Raw genomic sequence first — 21,222 nt, forward strand, 5'->3', positions numbered from 1 at the left:
GAAAATAAAAAAAGGGTGGGGAATGTGCTATATTGATTGATGTCTGAAGAAAAACAAAAACTTAAAGAGTAAAAAAGAGAAGAAGAAGAAAAGTGATCATGTAATTGTGTCCCATTGTAGGTACACGTATTATTTATATTTTTGCTCTTATGATTATGTGTTTTAAGACGGTGATAGCAACATTATCAGTAGTAGTAATAGTAGTATTGGTAAGTAGTCTTATTAGAGGAATGTATTTGCGTATTATAATATGAATCTATATTTGTTTGCTTCTCTGTAATGTGGGTGTATGTCTGTTTTTTTTTTTAATGTGTTTCTTGAATTGAAAAGAATAAGTAATGTGAATGTGAAAGAATAGCAATGCTCAGCGAGGCAATGTGAAGTAAAAAAAAAAAAAAAAAATTTTTTTCGTTTACCAAATTCTGTTACCTCAGATCATTTGATTTTATGAGCAGCAACATTGACATACATGCGTTTGAGCACACATGCACAGAGTAAAAGGAAAGAAATCATAGGCATTCATATTTGTATGTATACACTTATGTGGAATAACTTTTTTTTCTTTTTTTTTTTACGGCTTTATTTGTGGTTCCTTTTTTTCAGTTTTCTTTTCTACTGTGGCCACTCCTCAGTTATTGCATTTGTTATTCTAACTGAAGAAGAACAATGCATCCTTATTTTTTAGATAGAGTACCTACGCTTGTATATAGGCATTGAGGAACAGTGAATGAAATCCAAGTGTTTGGCATAATGTAGTAGAAGGGATATAATAAAACTTCTCTTTTTTGTTTGTTTGTTTTTTCTTCTCGCTACTAAGAGTATTATTACCAGCGTCGTTGAATATGTTGTTTTTCTTGCTATCGTGCAGTTTCTTTAACTTGTTTCTTTTCTTCCATTCTATACTTTTTTTTTCTCTGTGTGTAATGTATGCTGATAGAGAAGGAGAGAGAGAGAGAGAGAGAGAGAGGGAGGTGGGAAGAAGTAGAATTGCCGTATCAAAGGATTAATCCTGGCATTAGTGAACTTCTATATATAATTACGTAAACGTTGATTAAGAAAAAAAAAAAGGGGGGATAAAAGAGAAAAATAGTGGTTGTTGTGTTGTGCTGTGTTTATAAATAATAGTATGACCGTTAAGGAACCACCTCCACTTTCTTTGTTGTTACCCGGATACGGTACAGTAGCAAAGAGTAGCCTCGTTACCTTCTCTACATCAACTCAATGGCTTTGGTATTTTTATCTTACGGTATGGCCACGTCCATTTTTATCGCAGATGAGAATGATACAAATAACTTCCGAAGATAAGAATAAAGAGAAATGTAATTCTACAACATTTTCATTTGAAGATGTATTGAAGTCTGTGGAATTTCCCACTGCTGATGATATTGCGATGTATGAAACGCAATGGCGACTCTGCCCTGCAGAAATAGTAGAAGAAATAAAGGTACAGGCAAGTAAGGCATTAGAAGATAATGATGATAATTTCTCTTATCCACTACTTCCTCGCGTATCGGAGTGTTGGTTTGGACGACTATTGCGAGCTCTGGCAGTTAAGGATTATCTTTCTGTAATAGAACCGAATATGGAATCCTCTACATCTCCATCTCCATCATCTCTTCATCTTGATAATCTACTGCGGAAATCTCTGGAGGCTGTACGAAGGAAAAGACAACAACAGCAACAGCAACAACATCAAAGACGAAAACATGGTGGGGAAAATGTCGAAATGAGTGAAATTCAAGAGACGGAATTGGAAGTTTTGAAGAATGCTCTGCGAGAGATGTTATCATCAGATACTGTAACGGAACGATTTCCCCTCTTGTTTGATGTAGTGTCTCTTATAACTGGAGTCAATGATGATGAGGTTATTCTAGAGGTGTATCGAGCACGCCTTTTTAGTGCACTCACTATAGAGATTTTTGGACGTGTAAAAACAGCTTCTGCCCGTTTGTTGTTGGCGTATATAAATGGTAATAGCAGTGGTGACTCAATCTCCTCTGAAGTGGCAATATCAGCACGTGCTTGTGGTGTTGTCATTGGTGTTATTGAATATGCTATTGCCTACCGCTGCTCACGTGAAGATGGTACAGGACGCTGTCCATTGACTGCAGCAGCACTTCTTCTTCATAACCTTGTGGAACTACAAGATGAAGCTATGAAAAAGGATAATATTATTTTATCAAGTTCTCTTCTTGCCACTATTGTAGTTAGTTGTATACAAGAACTTATCTGTTCTATGGTGACAGGCGGTGGGACAGGAACAACAACAACAACACCTCATCAACGTCCTCCTAGTAGTACAGGAGATGCGTCAAACGTGGAAGGAAAGAAAAAAATAATTGAAGAAAATTCTGTTTGTAACCCTATTACAACTCGAGCGTTAACGTTGCAAGAAGTGGATGCCGTTCTTCGGGTTTTTTTTCCAGCGTTCTTGCAACAGATGGGGTTTGAGTGGCCATGGTCTGAATCTCTGCGTCAAGCTCGACAGCTTGACAAAGTACAGCAAAAGACTATCTCAATACAAGATGGTGTACGGATAAACAGTAATGCTGTATTTGAAGAAATTTTCTTTGCACTCAGCCATCGAACGTATGCTGCTCGCCTTAGATGTATTCTTCCTCAAAGTTGTGATAGACTGCTTGACGCTGTCTTTCCTACTGATGATGATGATGATGGTGAAAGAAGAACTAGGAATGGTGACGGTGATCATGAAGATAATAAAGGGAAACCTCCTCAATTTGTAATGCCTGCATATTATCGAGCAGCAGGAGAGGTTATGTTAGAATTTTTTAAACGTTCTGGAATCAATGGAACTACATCCGCAGAAACAGAACGTGTTCTGCAACGTAGTATAGATATCCTACCAATGATTGTGCAGCTGCAAGCTCTTGGAACACATCTAGATAATAATACAATGGAAGAAGGAGAAGATGATGATAATGATCATCATAGTCACCACCACCAACAGCAGCAACGGCATGCCAGTCAAGAAAATAATTTGCTTCGCACAGTACGTCTATCTGAAGAAGAAAAACACCGTTTACTAATGCGGTACCGCTGTGAAGTATTGTTGGCATCTATTATTGTCTACACACAATTGCAGACCGTCAGTCTTGTACAACAACTGATACGACAGTTGGCGCCATTAATTGAGAAATTGTTGCTTCCGCTGCTTCAGGGACGTACACTGCGCCGATCTGCTGTGATGATACGAACGAAGAGAAACCGTTCGGAGCACGAAAATATGACAGAAGAGTCTGTGATTGAATTTACACCGGAGTTCAAGGTACTTGTGGATAAGATTCACTATCAATTCTACCCTCTTGAGTGGATTCCAGAAGTGATAGATACACAACTTCGACGACGTGCCACTGGCGAGGATATCCCACCACACACATATTACTCTGTTTTTGCTGCAGTTGCACATCAGTTTGGTCTCATACTGCAGGGAAGCCCGCAGGGGGTGCGTGGTGGAGATGGTAGCAGTAATACTGTGAGGGTAAAGGCATATCGCTTTTTTACAGTATTATTGGTAAACAGTATTGGGGACGCTGTTACGTCTTCTTGTGAATTTGAGGGTGCTATTGCAGTTGCCGCAACACGACGGGTTGGGGGTAATCGACAGCAGCGTGATGTAGATAGCGCACAACTGCAACAGCGAGGTGCACCATCTTTTCACACGGTTGTAAACTCACATGACGTAGTTCTCACACTAGCACAGTGTCTGCTACCGGTGGAACTCACTTCCCTGCCGGATCAAACGGTGGGATTGGAAATGACTGAAAACGAGGAACAGAGAGAGTTTGGGTGTGAGGGGTGGATTCGTCGAATTGTGGAATGGACGCAGTCAAAAAGTGCCAGATGGACTATGCAGGGAGCAACAGTAAGAGAAACAGTAAATACATCGATTATTTCACTGCAAAATAGCTTCACATTTGATGCTGTTCCGCTTTCTCGAGAAGTAATTCGTGTGGCACGACGACGACTGATTGAAAAGATGCATGTAACTGAAGAATATGGAAATACTTCATCTGCTAATTTGTTACTTCAACAACAATTATTGAGTCTTCAAAGTTTACTGGAAAGTATTGAGTTGCTACCGCAAGAATTGTCGCAGAAAGAAAGGGTGATTACTGCGGCAATGTTGTTGTGGTCATCACCGTTTTTCTCCCATGAACTTCAACGTTTGTGGTCGTTATAAGTTGAATAAATAACAGAAATATTTGCAATAACATGAACTCTGATTAAAAAAAAAAGGGGTGGGGAAAAAACGTGTTTTATTGTTTACTGTTTCTTATTATGATTCCTTGGCATGGTATCTGTGAGTCTGCAGTTTGATTTTGTTTTTTTTTTCTTTTATTTGTTTCTCTTTTATATAATGAAAAAGGTGCTAGGGATTATGTTTCCTTTATCGTCAGCATCTCAAGATACAGCAGAGGGTGGGACAATGTCATTAAAACATCTATCTACCCCTACGGCTTCTAAAGCTTTAAACTCTGCAACTGTTGATGCTCTTTCCGTCTCAGAATTACGTGCTGGTATGCAACAGTTTCTTCGCTCAAGTGGAGCATTAGGTTCACTAAAGACACAACTTCGCAGCGTAATTGTGTCTGAATTATTAAAACGTCAGGGACCATCACCTAGGGTATCAGGCTCAACAGCACCAAATGAAGAAAGAAATGATGAAACTGATAATCGAGAAAATGATGCATGGACAGAGCGACTTGTTGATGCACTTGTGGAGAATCATCTACGTCACACAGGTCGCTCATTCTCTCTCGCTATTTTTAGCACAGAAGCAGATGTCTCTTTTGGTACTGCTGGTGATGATGCATTAGCAGGACTACTTCATATAAACAATTTTTCTTCACCTTTGGGTTCACGACGTGGTTCAAGTCTTTTACAGAATGTTGTGGAGTCACATCTGAGACATGTGGGGGATCTAGAGGGACGCTCAGCGGCGTACACTGTTGGGACCCAGACAGATGATGCTCTTGATCCTTCTGCCTCCTCCTCACCTATACCGCTTGAGCAACGTCTTGCTGCCGTAGATGCGAAGTATGCACTTTGCTTTGCACGCCTTGGGCAATCCACACGCGAAGAGATGGACCGCCGTCTTGCCGCCCATCGCGAGGAGTTGCGTCTGCAGATGGAAGCGGAGTACCAACAGCGTGTGCGTGTGTTTGAGCGGGAGCAACTGACCGCAGCCCGGCGGGAGGCGGAGGAGCACTACGCGGTGTTGCTGGAGCACAAGTTGGTGGAGGCGCGGGCGACGGCCTCAGCGGCGGTGGAGGCGGCAGCGGCAGAGCGGCGGCGACTGGCGGAGGCGCGGGCGGCGGTGGAAGCGGCGGGGGCGACGGCCGCAGCGGCAGCGGCGGGACTCCGCCGGGAACTCGACGAGGCCCTCGCAGCCGCAGAGGCGGCGGGGCGACGAGAGCGGACGGCGCGGGAGGAGGCGCGGGGACTCGCAGCGCGGCTCCAGCGGGCGGAGGAACTCAGCGCCGTTCGGCTCGCAGAGGGTGAAGCCGCGCGTGGGCGGGAGTGGCGCCGCGTGGAGGACCTTAGACGTCTGCAGGCCGAACACGCCGCAGAGTTGCTGCTTAAGGATGAAGAGATTGGTCGTCTTCGTCTGCGGCTCAAGACACTCGTAGCCGCACATAGCGCAGGTGACAAGGACACACTGAGTGAGGCACTTGAAAGGGCAATGGAGATACAAAAACGTGTCGCGGGAGCTACCCAACTCGCACCCCATACAGATCAACAAGACCGAGAAGCCATGTGGAACTCAGCTTGGTATTCTACAGTCCCAATGCAATCAACGGATGAGAGTAGACTGAGACCTCCAAGGGAGACTACATATAGAGAAGAGACTCCATCTGCAATGCCAGGTGGTCCCCAAATGAGAGTAGTAGAAAAAGAAAAAAAGGATGATGTCGTACCCGAGAATATTTCACCTTCCTTAAACCCCACTCCTCAGATGGTCATCGATGTTACAGAGTCTTTACCTCAGGTAAGTAACTCTTTTGATACTGCTGGAAAAATTCCATCTGCTGTGGAAAATGAAATAGAGACAAATGTTAAACTAGAAGGGGAAAAAGAATCAAAGAGTGAAAATAGTAGTAGGAAGAGCAGTATTAGTGATCATATGAAGATTGATAGTCAAGAGACTTCAAAAAAAGACAAATCCCCTTCCTCTGACTTATCAGGGGCCGAATCAAAAGAAAAAAATGTGACCAGAGAGAATGACAAAACACCCGTTCGATCTGTAGCAACAACAACATCATCATCATCATCATCATCATCATCATCATCAAAGGCGTCAGTAAAATCATCATCCTCGCCTACAGCGCAATCATCTACCTCTTCATTACGAAGTGAAGGGGGAAAGAATACAGTGACAACAACTGCAACATCAACAGCAGAAACAGTAACAGAAGATACTACTACTGCTGCTGCCGCCGCCGCTGCTGCGTCTCTTATCGCGCAACAGGAATCGTTACATTCTGAAGAAGCGCAAGCACGTAGTATTATTGTACAAGAGGAAGATTCTTCCCGTCGTGGTATCACGTGGGCCGCAAAGTCACAGCATAACGTCCTATTGCAGCGTGAGAAGGCTGAAAAAGAGGAATCTAATAACAATGACATACTCGGTGTACCGTCGTTAGGAGCCTATATGTCTTCGGCTCATCAGCAACAATTTGCAGGGGGCGGTTTAGACACACTATACTCAGAAGATGACAGTAGCAGCAGCAATGGTATTCTCTTTGGTCGTAGGGGGAGTAGTGAAGAGTCCTTCTAAGCCAAAGAGAGTGAAAGAGAGAGAGAGAGAGAGAGAGAGTGTGTGTGTGTGTGTGTGTTAGAGGGAAGAATAAAGATCCTCTATATATGTCTGTTTGGGTGATCCTTTACTTGGGTCTTGAACACATCATAGAATATGGGCATGAAAAAAAAAAAAAAAAGAACGGGAAAGACGACATGATAAAGTTGTAACAATGTACTGTAAGTTTGTAGTTGTAATGGTATGTTAAAATATCTCATATATGGTGTATCTTGTGTTTAATGTTGTTTATTTCTTTTTTTTTATTTATGTACTCTCTTTCTGTTCCCCTTCTTAAAAAAAAAAAGAGATAAAGCCTAATTTACAGAGAAAAAGAAGATATATATATATATATATATATATATATATATATATATATACCTCCTTTACTCCACTACTTAGGGCAATGGTGATTCCAGAAGGTGGATTGACACCTATGTCTCCGCGCCAGCTGCTCCACCGGTCACCACTTGCGGAAGCCACCATGGTATCTTTTCCTTCCGTGACCAGTAGTCCGTCCGCAGATCAAGTTCAGCGTCGTCAACGTCAATCACTTGTACATGTGGTTACAGATGGAGATATATCTCCTGTCAGAAGTAGTAGTGGAATGCCATTGCCTTTTGCTCGCAAACGGGGAAGCCGTTTATCTCAAAGTAACGGGACTATCTCAGAAGATCTTCTGGAGGAGAGTGCTGATGGGACAATAAGTACACCTACAGCAGCAGCAGCAACAAACAAAACCCCAACGACAGAATCAATGGGTCCAAGATATCCAAACAGTTTTGTCTCTAGACGTGTGGTTTCACGTGCTGGTCCTCCTTCTTCTTTTCTACCTCCTACGCAACTCCAGCCATTTGTCTTTGGAGAAGCTAGAGAAAATGGTGCTTTTGTATCTTCTTTACATACGATGCACTCCTCCAATAAGCATGGGAGTAATTCATTTCGTAGTGTCAAGGATGAATGCATGACGACCTTTCAACCTCAGTCAGAAACGAAATTGGATACCTTGTCATCAATAAAAACACCTGAACCCTTAAGTTGTGTTTCTTCACAAGTAGAATCATCATCATCTTGTTATCGCGGTTCACAGGATACATTGAGTACAGCTGAGTTCTATCCTCTCAATAAGCCAATATCCCAGGGCACACAAGGAACTCCTCATTTCTTTAAAAATGAGGGAGATCAGCAGGTTACGTCTGATCTTATGTGTATGGAAGCAATAATTTCAAAAAGTACAGAAAGAGAGCGACGGAGAGGCATTATAGGTTCTCCTCGTGTTGTTTCACGAGGCGAACGGAAGGGTTGGGAAGCCAAGCAACGAGGAGGACCCTTGAATGAAATCAATCTTAAGAAGGATGAACCAGCAATGTTTACAACAGAGAGGAGTAACAGGGTAGGTTTATGCCGTAAGAATGAGGAGCAAAGAACAAATAAAGTGCAGGTGTACCCTTGTTGTCCTGCAACACCACTCTCTGTGATGGAAGAGATGATGTGGGAAAATGATGAAGGGAACCCCCGTAATCATCTCGAGAATCTACATCCAAACAAGGAGCCTTCTGTACTCTCTCCTTCTGGTGTCAGGTGCAGTGGAATGCATTCACCAGTATATTTCACCGGCGAGACAAGGGGTTTACAATTTGTTCGACGTGTTGTGACGGAGAAGAAAAGATAATTTGATGCTAAACAATGATTTATATTGTTTGCTCCTTTGTTTGTTTGTTTTTTCATATTTTGAGGGATTAACATAACGCGCTTTCTTCTTATTGAAAGTTTATTTCTTTGTGTGTGTTTTATTCCTCTTTTTTATTTTCTTTTTTTTTCTAAAAAAAAAAAAGAAATAAGAATGTATTATTCGTATTTATATATATATATATATATGATGTGTGCAGCTCTCATCCTTTTCACGTTAATGTTAATGAGAATCCATAAGATAAAAGGAGATGGTATGTTGTATCTGCTCCTAGGATGATATCTGGATGAAATGGGAGAGTTGCTATTTTTTAAAATCTTTGGAAACTTGTTTTACTTTTATCATATTGTATTTTTTATTGTTGTAAACACTGTTTTAACTGGCTTGTATAGCCACACCGCGACATATGCGGGTGGACGGGTAAAAGAAAAAAAAAAAAACTATATTTATATTTATATATTGAGCATCACCATGATGATGCACAGATGTAAGAAATCACGAATGAATTTGTAATAAAATTATAATAATACACTGATGTATAGATGAGACTAAATATGTGCAAATTTGGTTAAAATGTGTGTCTCAAGTGGTTGTGTACGAAAGAATGGAATTATTTATTTTTTCTTTTCTTTTAACATCTTTATGTCCTTATTTTATGTTATCATTGCCTTTTTTCCCCCTCCCTCTCAACATACTTCTCTATTTTCTTTTATTATTCTTTGTAGTGATGTAGATTGTGTATTTTTTTTTTTTTTTGTTATTTTTTCTCCCAAATATACTTTGGTTTGTATGGATTACAGTACGGCCCAACGTCTTGCCCGTCTACATGCAATAGACACGGCAACAGAAACCATGGAGCAAGAAATAGATAAACTCACAGCAGTTGTCGGTCGTCGCAGTGACGGTTGGCGTGAGGCCGATGCGGAACTAAAGACACTTTGGCGCCAGATGCTCACCCAGTGCCCTGCAGAGGTTCGGGAACTCACAGTGTATGGTTTTAGTGAAAAGGCACAGAAGGATCAACAGAGAACTCTACGTATTTGTAGTAATGTTGGTGTTGGAGTTAAGAAGAAGAAAGGGGAGGAGGGTCATGACTCTAGGATAGAGTCAGGGAATATTGGCGAAAACGATACCAACGCCACGAAGGTGGACGGAAGCTTTAGTGCTAGTAATAGTAGTAATTGCTGTTTTGATGAGAACAAAGGTAGAGGGAAACCAAATCAGTTAGAGCATAAATCAGTTCCAGAGTCTTACTCTAGAAAGATAAACGTGAAAAATATAAAAAAACGTGAATCAACAATTCGACACATTACTCCTATACATTGATGTATGTTGCTACGCAAAAGTGAGTGTTGATTCTGGTGAATGACGCGTGAAAAATGACCTCTGTCACTTCTGTGATAATACTTCAGAATAAAATAAGAAAAAGTGCAAAGAGTCATCTGATATATGGTTAGAAAAGGTGTGCATGTCTCTCTCTCTCTTTTTTTTCTCTTCCTCCCTCTCTACCAGAAATAATAGAAAAAGAAAAAAAAAGAGAGTGTAATGTAGATAAATCAATCTTGTATTAATAAGGTTTATTTCTTGTCAGGTTTTCTAATTTCCCTTTATTGTCTGATATAACGGGGTTGAAGTTTGCTTATTATGTGGTGTTGTGGAACGATGTTCCAAATATTATTTTGTTGCTATTATCATTATTATTTATTTGTTTCACTTTAAATCAGTTATTCTTCATGAGTATTCATTTTTATGTTATACTTCGTTCTCGTGTTGTTGATTATTTGTTTTTTGTCAATTGTTCATGTTACACGTCTATGATTTTTATTTTATTTTTTATGGAAAAGAGCGTAGAGTTAGAAACGATCGATAGATGGTGTATCGATACTCGAGTAGTGGTAGTGGTAGGGGTTCACCCTCGCCGAAGCGCGTTGGCACTGGACTTCCACCACCATCCCCACCAATAACCACCACCAACACAAGGGTGGTAGAACGTGATGCAAAAACGCTAGAACGAATGCTGCAACAGATGGATGAAGCATTTCGTAGTGATGATGAAAATAGTGAACGACAAGTTCGTCTACAGTTATTAGAAGAGCGACAAATGGCACTTAGACGCCTCTGTGAGGCAGTATTAGATAATGAAGAAGATCATGATGTTTTAAATTTCCATTATCCTGTTTCTGATTCTGCTGGAAGCAGGCGTGTAGAAACGGGTATTGTGTCAACCCCTCGTTCATTGGAGGGATTTTCAGTATATGATGATGCTGCCGCAGTGGCTCGCAGCATTAGGCGGAGTGCAAGCCGCAACGGTGCTGTCTTTATGCCGTCGCAGCTCCCACTGCCGGTGTGGCCGTTTCCACCACGTACGACCGCCGCCTCGGTGCCGGAGACCATCTCCGATGTGGAGACGGTGGGGGATCGGGGAAGTCTGCGACGCCCACCGCCCCCGCCCCCGCCCCCCGTCATTCCAACCACCACCTCCACAGCAACAGCAACAGGAACAACAAGAAGAGAAATAGAGACTGGCCGTTATTATCATGGGCTTCCATCTCCACCGCCGCCGCCGCTCTTTGAGGAAGTGGCCTTGGCGGAGGAGCGATCGATCGTGGAGGCGTTTCTCGCCAGCCCACGACACCCGTACGCCGTGGAGGAGGACCTCCCGCCCCGCCCACCGGTCTGGAGCGCCTCGACCCGCCAACTCGCCAGCAGGAGAGTCGCCCCGAGTAACTCACCGGAAAACTTTGATCGCTACGAGGATGAACAGCTGCTCAAGACTATCCTAGCGACGGTGCACATGCACGATACGGAAGAAGTGAAGGAGAGTCGTACAACTATGGCATCTTCTTCTTCTTCTTCTTCTCCTCCTCCTCCTCCTCCTGTTCCTTCTTCTTCTTATAAGAAGGATACCCCAGATGCTACAGCTTCCACAGTAGGGAATGCAGAAGGAACCTTGGGTCATTTAAGCGGTACTATGGTTCAAAACCAGAACAAGCAGCAACAACCAAAACAAATTGCTCCAGCATCAGGTGCAGTTGATGTTATAGCAGATGATGTGCTTTCTACTGGAACTGGTGAAGTTCAAGAGTTATTAAAAGAGAATCAAACCCTACATAAAGAGCTAGAAGCTCAAGATGGAGTACTTAGGGAATTGACGTATAAAACAGAAAGTCTTGCCCGTCACCTTGTCAAATCTATGCGTGAGCGGACACAGTTACAATATCGTGTAGAACGATTGGATGAATTACTTGGGAATGCAAATTCAGAAATTGGGAGGTTAAAACAAATTGCTGAATCACAAAGTGAAACGGCATGTGGTGCTGCTGGTTGGCGTGCCGCATTACATGCAAAAGAACGTGAGTTACTTATATGTGAAGATGAGCTTCGAAGATTACGTGGTATAGTAGAAAATCACATTATGCGCTCAGAAAATGTGCGAAAAGAGCAGGATAATACAATGGCACCTACACAAGTGTATGGTGATTTAGAGGAATTGATACAAGAACTAGGCATTTCTCATATGCGACAGCGCGAAGCGGAGGAACATGCGAGACGCATCTCAGAAGAACTTGAAGCAGCCCAATCACACATTCAACTTCTTGATAAACGTTTGTCAGATGCAGAACGAGCGGCAGCAGCTCAACGATTGCGTGAAATTCAGGAATGTCTCATGCCAGATGATGATGTTTCTCAATTGTCACCATCATCATTATTGTTATCATCATCTCTTCCTATACCATCAGCAGAAGATGTTTCAAATTGGCCTTTTTCTGCTCGACGTGAACTCGCTCGATTGGCATCTCATGCAGAAGGACTCCTCTTTCAACATGCTGAAAGTGATCGACACGCAGAGTTACGTTTATCAAATGCACGTCGTGAAGGAGATGAACTACGAGAAAAGTGTCATGCCTATGAAGAAGAGGTAAAAACTTTAGAGGTGGAAACTGAGATGCTACGTCGTGAGCGAGTAGCAAGGAAATTGTCTGAACGACGTTGGATGCAACAATTAAAGGATATACATGATGACTCAGTTATGGTCTCTGATTTATTGCGTAGTACAAAGAATAAGGCAGAAGAAGTGTTGCGATTAGTATCAACACTTGATTCTAGTCATAGAGAGGTAAAGATAGGGGTTGAACCCTTTGTTAATAACGTATTACGAGATTGGGATACTGTAGTGCGCTTTCTTTCGGTATTACAACAAATGAACTTTGTTGGTTTACAACAACAACAACAACAACAACAACAAAACCAAGAAAAAGAAGAGAAAGACGTGGAACGAATCTCTCTCTCTGCAGCTACAAAGGCAAGAAAAGATTTCGTCTTGCGGGCGGTAGAATTTGCCATGGCACGTGAGAACTCTGTTACTGCAGTAAAAGAAAGAGAAAAAAAAGAAAAAGTAGAAGGAGAACAACAGCGGCACCAGCAGAACGGTAATCTCCACCAATCTGCCTTGGCGGAGTGGCCTGTAATGCGTCAAGTATCAGTTGAGAAGAAGACGAAGGAAGTAAAAAAAGAAGTTGATGATATGAGAGAATTGCAGTTGCACACTGCCAAGAAATCTCCATTGTTACCACCAACCTCTGTTTCTCCATCACGTACGCTTTTCTTGCAGGAAGAAATCGATACCGCAAACATGGCTTCTACTGATCATCATAATTATGAACTCCAAAGCAGTAGAAGGCGTAAAAAAGAAGGAATGGACCTCGTGAATCCTCCACTTCGTCATATTGCTCCACAACTCTCTCCTCTACCTGCTCCTCCGTCTCCTTCGCCTACTCCTTCTGTGTCTATTCCCACTGCGGTTGATGTTCCTGATGAGGAAACTTCCCATAAGTCAATACTGCGTCAAGAGAGTGAAAAAAAAAAGTTTATCTCTCCTCTAAAGGGGCAATCGTTGTCAGAGGGGCCTACCGTTTCAGAGTCTGAAGAAGGTAAAGAGTCAAAGTACAAGTCTCCCTCTTTAGTTCACAGCGTGTCAACTCGTGATGTTCCGGCAGAGAAATCTGAGAATAAACATATCTTTTCCAGAGTGACTCCACCCGCTTTACTATTGCGGGACCTCTCAAAATCTTCAACTTCTTCAGTTGGTGAGAATTTTAGAAAGTCAGACTCGGTAACTTTAGTGAATGAAAAGGAAACAACTATGAATGTATTGCCTCAGGCGCAGCATCAACAAAAGTTGGAGCTTCCTGCATCGTCAATTCAGTTGAATTCTCGTGAAGAAATTGGAGATGTAGTGGAATTGATTGACTCTGTGAATAAAAAAAAGATAGAAATCGAAGCTACACCTCGCTCGTTAGCCAAGGATAAGATGATTGAAGAAGATCATTCTTCTCAAGAGAGAAAAAAAGAAAACCAGAGGCAGCAGGAGAGTCCTTCCAATAGAATGAAAAAGGATGTAAGTAATTCTGTGGACATCAACATCACTAATAAAAATAGTGGTAACAGCAACGAAAGTAGTCGTACTAAAACCAACGTTGTTGATCTATCTATGAAGGCTTCAACAGTACGCTCTGCTTCTGATGTCACTAAAAATAGAACTAGATTTCAAAATATTTCTAAAGGTACTACGTCTGTTAGTGGTGATGATATTGATAATGAACCACGTCTACGTATGTTTACTCCTCGGAAAATCAATATGCCGAAGGAGGAAGAGTCACCAAAAGAAACTGCTTCAAATGAAAAAGAGGAAAATCTTCAAAAAACTGTTACGAATAGTGGGAATCAAATCGTTTCTACAGATGGAACTGGGAAAACCACAACCTCTGTTAAAGAAACAGATCCTTCTCTGAAGCCTACTATAATTAGCTCGTCACGTTCTGTACATCCAACTAATAGTGTTCCATCTAGTGGCAATGTGTCTCTATCCACTGGTTCAAGTCGCTCTTCCTTGAGGAGACCCAAATCTTCCCAAGTTTCAGAGGAAGTACCACCAAAAGCTCAATCTACAACTACTTCAACCTCTATAAGAGGTGCACCTGCTGTTTCTACTTCTACTTCTGCTCGCGCTTCTGTTCCTACTTCTGTACCTGCTTCTGTACCCTCTGTGGGTAAAGAAGATGCTGTAACTATCAATAAAACGCCAGGTTTGGGGAATGTAAATTCTGAAATAACTGCCAGACGACGGCCCTCAGCTGCGATGGAGTTCCCCTCCCTACATCGTCCGTGTGTTGGACACGCTAAGCAGCAGAAAGAGAGTGAAGAAACAGTGGCTAATTCTGGAACAGCTGTAGAAACACCTGAAACGAAGTAATGATTGTGTTGTCTTATTTTATGGTAGTGAATGAATGTAGCTGTTGTTTCTATTTTATTTTTAGATTTTGATGTCTCTGTGCTTCGGTCTGCTCCCTCGTTTACGGGGCATACTTCTTCCAACTCTACCTCTTTTTTCCATCACTAAGGTGTGGATACAAATATATATATATATATATTTAGGCGGCAAAACTTGTAGCTGTATCTGTGCTCTTTTTATTTTTCTTATGTTGTTTGTATTTTGGACTTTGTGTGAATATATAAGAGAATGTTTCAAATTTACTCTTCTGCTTGGTGTTATTGTTATTTTCTTGGCTTTTGTATGAATTTTAATTTCAGGAATTTAGAAGAAATAAGGGGGGATAATAAAGTTGAAGTTCTTTAATCCACACATTTTTTTTTTTTTTTTTTAGATTTATCTTTACATAGCTCTGGTGCATCACTAGAAAAGTTTCTCTCTTATGGCGGAGAGAGAATCAACAACAAAAGTTGAAACGACAGCGAAAGTGGGACTGAGAGCGTCCTCTGTGCCTGGTAACATAAGAAGAGAACTTGCTGATGTCATTTCTTCACCAGAACTAACCCGACGTGTATCCCCTTCAAGACCCCATGTAATGTCTGAGGATAATGTAAAAGAAAAAATAGCGAAAACACGATCAAGTGGTAAAACCTCTCTGCAAAAGCAAAGGAAAAATCAGCAGCAATCAGGATCACAGCGGTTAACTACAAGTCGGAAGCTCCAGTGCATTGATGATGATGATGATGATGATAATGATGATGATTATCATCATGAACATGATACTGAAACTGAAACTGAAAATAACTATGCTGATGACCCGAAAACATTAGCCCCCACTGGAAGAGCAGTCTCACATACTGTTTGGAGTGAGAAGACGACAAATACTAGTTGTATCTCTGAAAATGATTCACTCCTAGAGAGATTACGGGAAAAGGAGAAACAATTTGATGAAAAAATTACAACTCTTGATGAGACACTTTGGTGTGCTGAGAGAGGTCGCAAGGAGCGGGACAGTATAATTGAAAATCTTCGTGCTGAAATATCACGTCTGCGATCCCAATTAGATCTTGCCAGTGCAGCAAAGAGTCAGACAGATGAGTTGCGAGAGCGTATCCTAAAGGAGCGAACAGTGGCTCTAGAGGAGGCACGTGCTAAGATCGAAGAACTTAATGATATCATCTGTAAAAAAGATATTCGTATACAACGATTGGAAATGGAGAAAGAAAGAGAGGTTAAACTACAAAGTACTAAAAACCTATCTTATCGACCAGAAGTGGCAGAAACTGTTGCAACACTGTCAGTAGGAAGGAGTGGACGACAACAAAAACAACAACAACAACAACAACAACAACGTCAAAAGAGTTCCAAAATTCCTATTGGTATTGGTCAAGATAATCATGTCAAGGATAAACGAGAGAAAGAAAGAGAACATCACGAACGCTATGCTGCGACACTGCGTGCCATGCAAGATGAAGTTAATGCACTTGAGCGTAGTCATAATGTCACCAGGAAAGATCGTGAGGCATTGGCAGAAGAAAATCATGCGCTTCGTTGTAAATTAGAGGCGATACAAGATGGAATGGAATCACGTGTTGCAGAAGCCATGAAGGTGATGCGTAATAATATAGATAATAAACGTGAACTAGAGGCTGAGGTAGTAGCGACACGTCTAAGTATGGCGCGATTATTACGACTTCTTAGTGAGGTTCCAGAGATGCGACGTTTTCTGCGAGTTAATGATATAGATGGGGAAATGATTTTTATTGGATACTCTGCGGCAACAATAGCCTCAAAATCATCAACGACGAGAAGTCCATCAGCTGCCAAAAATATAAATAATGATGATGATATGCATAAGAGGCGTCATATTTCCTTGTTTCCTGGAGTATTAGGTACAGGTGTAGATGATGGTATTTATGGTGGAAACACACAATTACAATCATGTAATGTGTACCTTAATGGTCAGTGGTGTAAACAGCTTCAAGAAATTATTGATGATGAAAACTATTTTCTGCGACGATCAAAAATTCATATTGGTGAATTAGAGGAAACGAGTCGAGGTGGTAGGGGTGAAAATAATTTGCGTATTCCATCACCATGTGATGTGTTGCAAGGACGTCAGCATGAAAAAGATTTTTGGATTCCGCATGCTATTTTTGTAGAAGCGCAAAAGTTTAAAAATCGATACTTCTCCTCTTTAAGTCATGAGTGTTTTTATCCTTTTTTCATCAATATTAATAAAATTTGGAATGAAAAAATGAAATACCGTGTAGCAGCTGAGACTCGAAGACGGATTCAAGAACAACAACAACAACAAAAACAAAAACAAAAACATAATCGATGCTTAAAGAATGAACGGGAAAATGATTATCTCTCATTTGGTGATTCACCACGTCTTCTTTCCTCTTCCGCATCAGCACTCTGGCGTCAACTGCAGACATTGCGGGGTGAAGTGCGTAGACGAGTTACAGGAAAGAATAGTCTTGAATTATTTAATCTCTACGATCAGTTGGCAAGATGTACTTTACAGCACCTTAAGGATGTGCAGACTGAACATGCTACTTTATTAGAACAACATCAATACCGTCATCGTCTTGAACGTGCTCGAGCAGAGATTGGAGTAGTAGATGAGTATGATAAAATAGATTCTAGAAATGAAAGAGAAAATGGAAACAATATTGATACTGGGAAAACTATTGCTATTCTTCGTCAAGCTCTAACATCCCTTGCAGAGGAAGTGCAAGATATCAGTGAACGTGCTTCTTCTCGAGTAACAACCTCGTGTCGTGATCTACAGCAATTTCTTAGTGCACTACGTGATCAGCAGCTAAGAGTAGATTCAAGTGATCATCAACATTCACAGCATCATGAGTTAACTAGAGATGAAAATCTTGGTATTTCTCAGACAAGAACATCAGAATATGTACCCGCATTAACATTGTTTCGTATCATTGATGGGGTGCTTGGTTTTGTTGAAGAAGTTGAAAAAGAAACCCTTGCTGCAAGAAACTCTTTATTTAGATGTACCGCTCGAGTTGATGAGAAAAAGGAACTTCTTCTTTCAGACAGTGATATTGACAATGACAGTGATATTGGGGTTGATGATGATGATGATGATGATGATAGTGATGATAGTGAGGATTATAACAAGGTTAGCCAAAGAGGGGCAGAGGAGCATGAAGATGGGCTACTACTACGACGAGAGTGGTAGTAATGATACTGATGACTTAGATATCTAGAGGTGGTCATTTTTTTTTTTTTTTTTTTTTTTTGATAGAGCAATCCTGATATATAGCTCTGAAATACAAAAAAAAAAAAAGAATGAAAGAAATATAACGTTTTAAACTCAAACTATCATATTTCTCACATTACCTACTTATTATATAATTCCTTTTCTTTCTTGTTATTTTCTCTTTTTTTCTCTAGTGAAACAGCAAATTAGGAAAAAGAAAATCAGAAGGGAACTATATATATATATATTCTTTTTTTTTCGTAGGAAAAATGCAGAATGTTGCTAATATGATACGAGCCCAGGCAGGAGCTTCGGGTGGTATGGCCGTTCCATCAGAAGACTTGCGTGACACAGCTGAGACTGTTCAAATATCATCCCTCGCTCTCTTGAAGATGTTACTTCATGGTCGAGCAGGAGTACCTTTGGAGGTAATGGGACTCATGATTGGTGAACAGATTGATAATTACACTATTCGTGTAACAGATGTATTTTCCATGCCGCAAACAGCCACTGGTCAATCTGTAGAAGCTGTTGACCCAGAGTATCAGGTGCATATGTTGGATAAACTCTCTGTGGTGGGTCGCTCAGAGAAAGTTGTTGGATGGTACCACAGTCACCCGGGTTTTGGTTGTTGGCTCTCCGGTGAAGATATTATGACAGCGAGCAGCTATGAACAACTAACACCACGCAGCGTATCCGTGGTCGTTGATCCTATCCAATCAGTACGTGGAAAAGTTGTGATTGATGCTTTCCGCACCACAAGAGATCCTGCTACAGGAGGGCGTATGATGACTGTGGAGCCGCGACAGACTACAAGCAACATTGGATGGTTGGCACGGCCACAACTAGTCGCACTCTCCCGGGGACTCGATCGAGACTACTATAGTCTTCCTATTACTTTTCGGAAGAAGAACCATGAATTGGCATTATTATTAAATGTGTACAAGAAGGGTTGGCAAGAAGGGTTCCGTATTGAAAATATGGAAAAATTTGAACGTCAAACCGTGCGAGAAAAGATTCGATTACTTACTTCTTTATCCACACAATCTGAACGATTTATTGTCCAGGGTCTTGATGAGGATGATGTGGGTAATGTTGGACGAACAAATCCCATCGCCCATCTACAGTCAGAGGCTGAAGGGTTTATCAATGCTAACCTTAACCAGTCCATTGGTGCAATGATCAATAGTGTTGTCTTTTAAAAAAAAAAAATGTGGGAAATCCTTATATATATATATATATATATATATATGGAGTTGTATATACAAGAAAGAAAACAAAAAAAAAGAAGGAATGGAAAAAAGTATGAGAAAGATTAAGGGGATTAGAAAAAAGAGAATGGGAAAGTACGTTTATTTCAGAATGCTTTCGTGATTTCGCTTTATCTATTGCTTTTTTTCTTTTGTTCTTATGTACTAACCATGAATTTCAGAATGGCAATTACCTCTAGAGTTCTTCTACTATTGCATTCTTGCCATTTGCTTTTTTCTTTATCTTCTTTTTTTTCTCTGCATTTGATTCTGTTTCTTTTTCTTTTGAGCCGTTTTGAAAAGGAGCTATGAAAACAAGTTTTGATATTTCGTATACACACATACACATGCACACACGGGGAAAGAGTGTGCATATGTGTCTGTGTGTGAAAGAGAGAAGGAAAGACTTGTATCTATTCCGACTTGATGGTGAAATTCAAAGTTAAAATAATTGACACTTTCCTGTAATTTTTCTCTTCTTCTTTCTCTTTTATTTTATCTGATGCTATGGGGTAATCATGGTCATATGGGTAGTAGTAGTAGTAGTAGTAGTAGTAGTACTGCAGATATCATTTTTTTTTTTCGTTTCACAGGATTTGCACGGTTTTTTTTTTTTTCTTCATCGGCGTATTCTGTTCCTTCGGATTTACAAATGATGTTGTTTATCACACCGTGATTACCAAAATGCTATTCATGCTACTCTTCCTATATTTTCTCTCCGTCAAGGGAAGAGGGGGTGGGAAACCGTACAGGAAAGACGACCACTCTCTGTGGCATATTTCTTTCTGCAAGAGTGGGCGGTGGATCTATCTTAAACTCATCCGGAAAGAATTAAGGGGTAACTTCATCGTTCCCTTTGTTGCCTTTTTCTTTCTGTTATAAACCAAGGGGTTCCTATAATAATGAATACATACTGAGGTTATTTAAAGTAATTTTTTAATTGCTTTTTTTTTGGTGTGGGTCACCATAATTTATGAAGGGAGAAGTGTTATTCACACTCTCTGAATATCGTTTTTCTGTTATTGGTTTGCACGACAACTAAGAATCTTATGCAAAATAAAGTTATTAACTAGCAAAATTACCGTTATTACTGTTGTTGTTGTTTTCTAATATAGTATTGGGGTATACTTATTTCATCCTTTTTTTTTAAAATGAAGCAAGGGGATTACGTTTAGAATAAACAAGAAATAGTTGGAGTTGTATTGTTTTTCATATCTTATCCGCAATGTTTGCACGTACAATTTTGCGAAGGGCCGGAAACGAGACTTATGGCGGTTGGCCATGGCCAGTTAAACTCCCGTTTAAGTCTGACTGGTATCACCACCTTAGTCGACGGGAGAGTATCGCTGATGAAACCCGACAGTATACTGTTGTGGGAGATTTTTTGTTGCTCAGTATTGTCGGCTATTCTATTTACCGTGTGTACCAGTTGTACTTTCAAACAGATGCGTATCAGACCCACCTTTCCCATCTTAATCAGTTTCCGCCGGCTATTGTAGCGAATGAGTTTGACTTTAAAAACATTGAAAACAACCGTAAAGTAACACGAGCCGTGCTAGATGAATATCGGGAGGCCGCAGTGACATGCAAAGCCGAACGTCAACCACTTGAAAACGTCATTTTCAAATATTAGGCAAATGGGTAATTGGGAAAAGGAAAAAGAGAAAAAAAAAAATAATAATAGAAAGGGACCAAAGGCACTTGCAGCAGAAGAAATGGGAAGCCTTGTCCCTCGCTGCCAGAAGAAAACCAGGTTTTTGTTGTCGTTTTTGTTGTTGTTATTTTTTTTCCCCGGTTTAAGAAGGCGGGAAGGCGGGCACCCTACCCAAGAGGGAAAAGAAGAAGAATGACAGGTTTCTTTCTTTTTATCACTTTTTTTTTGATTGTATATGTGCCCTTTCGAAATCTTAGGTAGCGTCGGGCGTTTTGTTGTTTTTCTTGTTTTTCGCTTTTTTTTTTTTT

General features: G+C 40.8%; 8 protein-coding genes across 8 annotated transcripts; all 8 read left to right on the forward strand.

Annotated features, from left to right (window-relative positions):
* Nucleotides 1-1,126: 1,126 nt before the first annotated feature.
* Nucleotides 1,127-4,201, forward strand: TM35_000011600 (uncharacterized protein; the record flags this gene model as incomplete). Its single annotated transcript, XM_029020841.1, has 1 exon — nt 1,127-4,201. One exon carries the CDS (start codon nt 1,127-1,129, stop codon nt 4,199-4,201), a length of 3,075 nt encoding a protein of 1,024 aa, XP_028887349.1.
* Nucleotides 4,202-4,378: 177 nt separating this feature from the next.
* On the forward strand, nt 4,379-6,799 carry TM35_000011610 (uncharacterized protein; the record flags this gene model as incomplete). The annotated part of the gene is made up of 1 exon (XM_029020842.1): nt 4,379-6,799. The coding sequence occupies one exon, from the start codon at nt 4,379-4,381 to the stop codon at nt 6,797-6,799; it is 2,421 nt and encodes an 806-aa protein (XP_028887350.1).
* Nucleotides 6,800-7,223: 424 nt separating this feature from the next.
* TM35_000011620 (uncharacterized protein) lies at nt 7,224-8,489 on the forward strand (the record flags this gene model as incomplete). Its single annotated transcript, XM_029020843.1, has 1 exon — nt 7,224-8,489. One exon carries the CDS (start codon nt 7,224-7,226, stop codon nt 8,487-8,489), a length of 1,266 nt encoding a protein of 421 aa, XP_028887351.1.
* Nucleotides 8,490-9,296: 807 nt separating this feature from the next.
* TM35_000011630 (uncharacterized protein) lies at nt 9,297-9,833 on the forward strand (the record flags this gene model as incomplete). The annotated part of the gene is made up of 1 exon (XM_029020844.1): nt 9,297-9,833. One exon carries the CDS (start codon nt 9,297-9,299, stop codon nt 9,831-9,833), a length of 537 nt encoding a protein of 178 aa, XP_028887352.1.
* A 544-nt stretch (nt 9,834-10,377) lies between these two features.
* TM35_000011640 (uncharacterized protein) lies at nt 10,378-14,760 on the forward strand (the record flags this gene model as incomplete). The annotated part of the gene is made up of 1 exon (XM_029020845.1): nt 10,378-14,760. The coding sequence occupies one exon, from the start codon at nt 10,378-10,380 to the stop codon at nt 14,758-14,760; it is 4,383 nt and encodes a 1,460-aa protein (XP_028887353.1).
* A 460-nt stretch (nt 14,761-15,220) lies between these two features.
* On the forward strand, nt 15,221-17,989 carry TM35_000011650 (uncharacterized protein; the record flags this gene model as incomplete). Its single annotated transcript, XM_029020846.1, has 1 exon — nt 15,221-17,989. The coding sequence occupies one exon, from the start codon at nt 15,221-15,223 to the stop codon at nt 17,987-17,989; it is 2,769 nt and encodes a 922-aa protein (XP_028887354.1).
* A 290-nt stretch (nt 17,990-18,279) lies between these two features.
* TM35_000011660 (proteasome regulatory non-ATPase subunit 11) lies at nt 18,280-19,212 on the forward strand (the record flags this gene model as incomplete). Its single annotated transcript, XM_029020847.1, has 1 exon — nt 18,280-19,212. One exon carries the CDS (start codon nt 18,280-18,282, stop codon nt 19,210-19,212), a length of 933 nt encoding a protein of 310 aa, XP_028887355.1.
* Nucleotides 19,213-20,485: 1,273 nt separating this feature from the next.
* TM35_000011670 (uncharacterized protein) lies at nt 20,486-20,893 on the forward strand (the record flags this gene model as incomplete). Its single annotated transcript, XM_029020848.1, has 1 exon — nt 20,486-20,893. One exon carries the CDS (start codon nt 20,486-20,488, stop codon nt 20,891-20,893), a length of 408 nt encoding a protein of 135 aa, XP_028887356.1.
* Nucleotides 20,894-21,222: the final 329 nt, after the last annotated feature.

This window comes from Trypanosoma theileri, assembly GCF_002087225.1.
Source record: "Trypanosoma theileri isolate Edinburgh chromosome Unknown TM35_Tth_1_V1, whole genome shotgun sequence".
In the NCBI taxonomy this organism is placed as follows: Eukaryota; Euglenozoa; class Kinetoplastea; order Trypanosomatida; family Trypanosomatidae; genus Trypanosoma; species Trypanosoma theileri.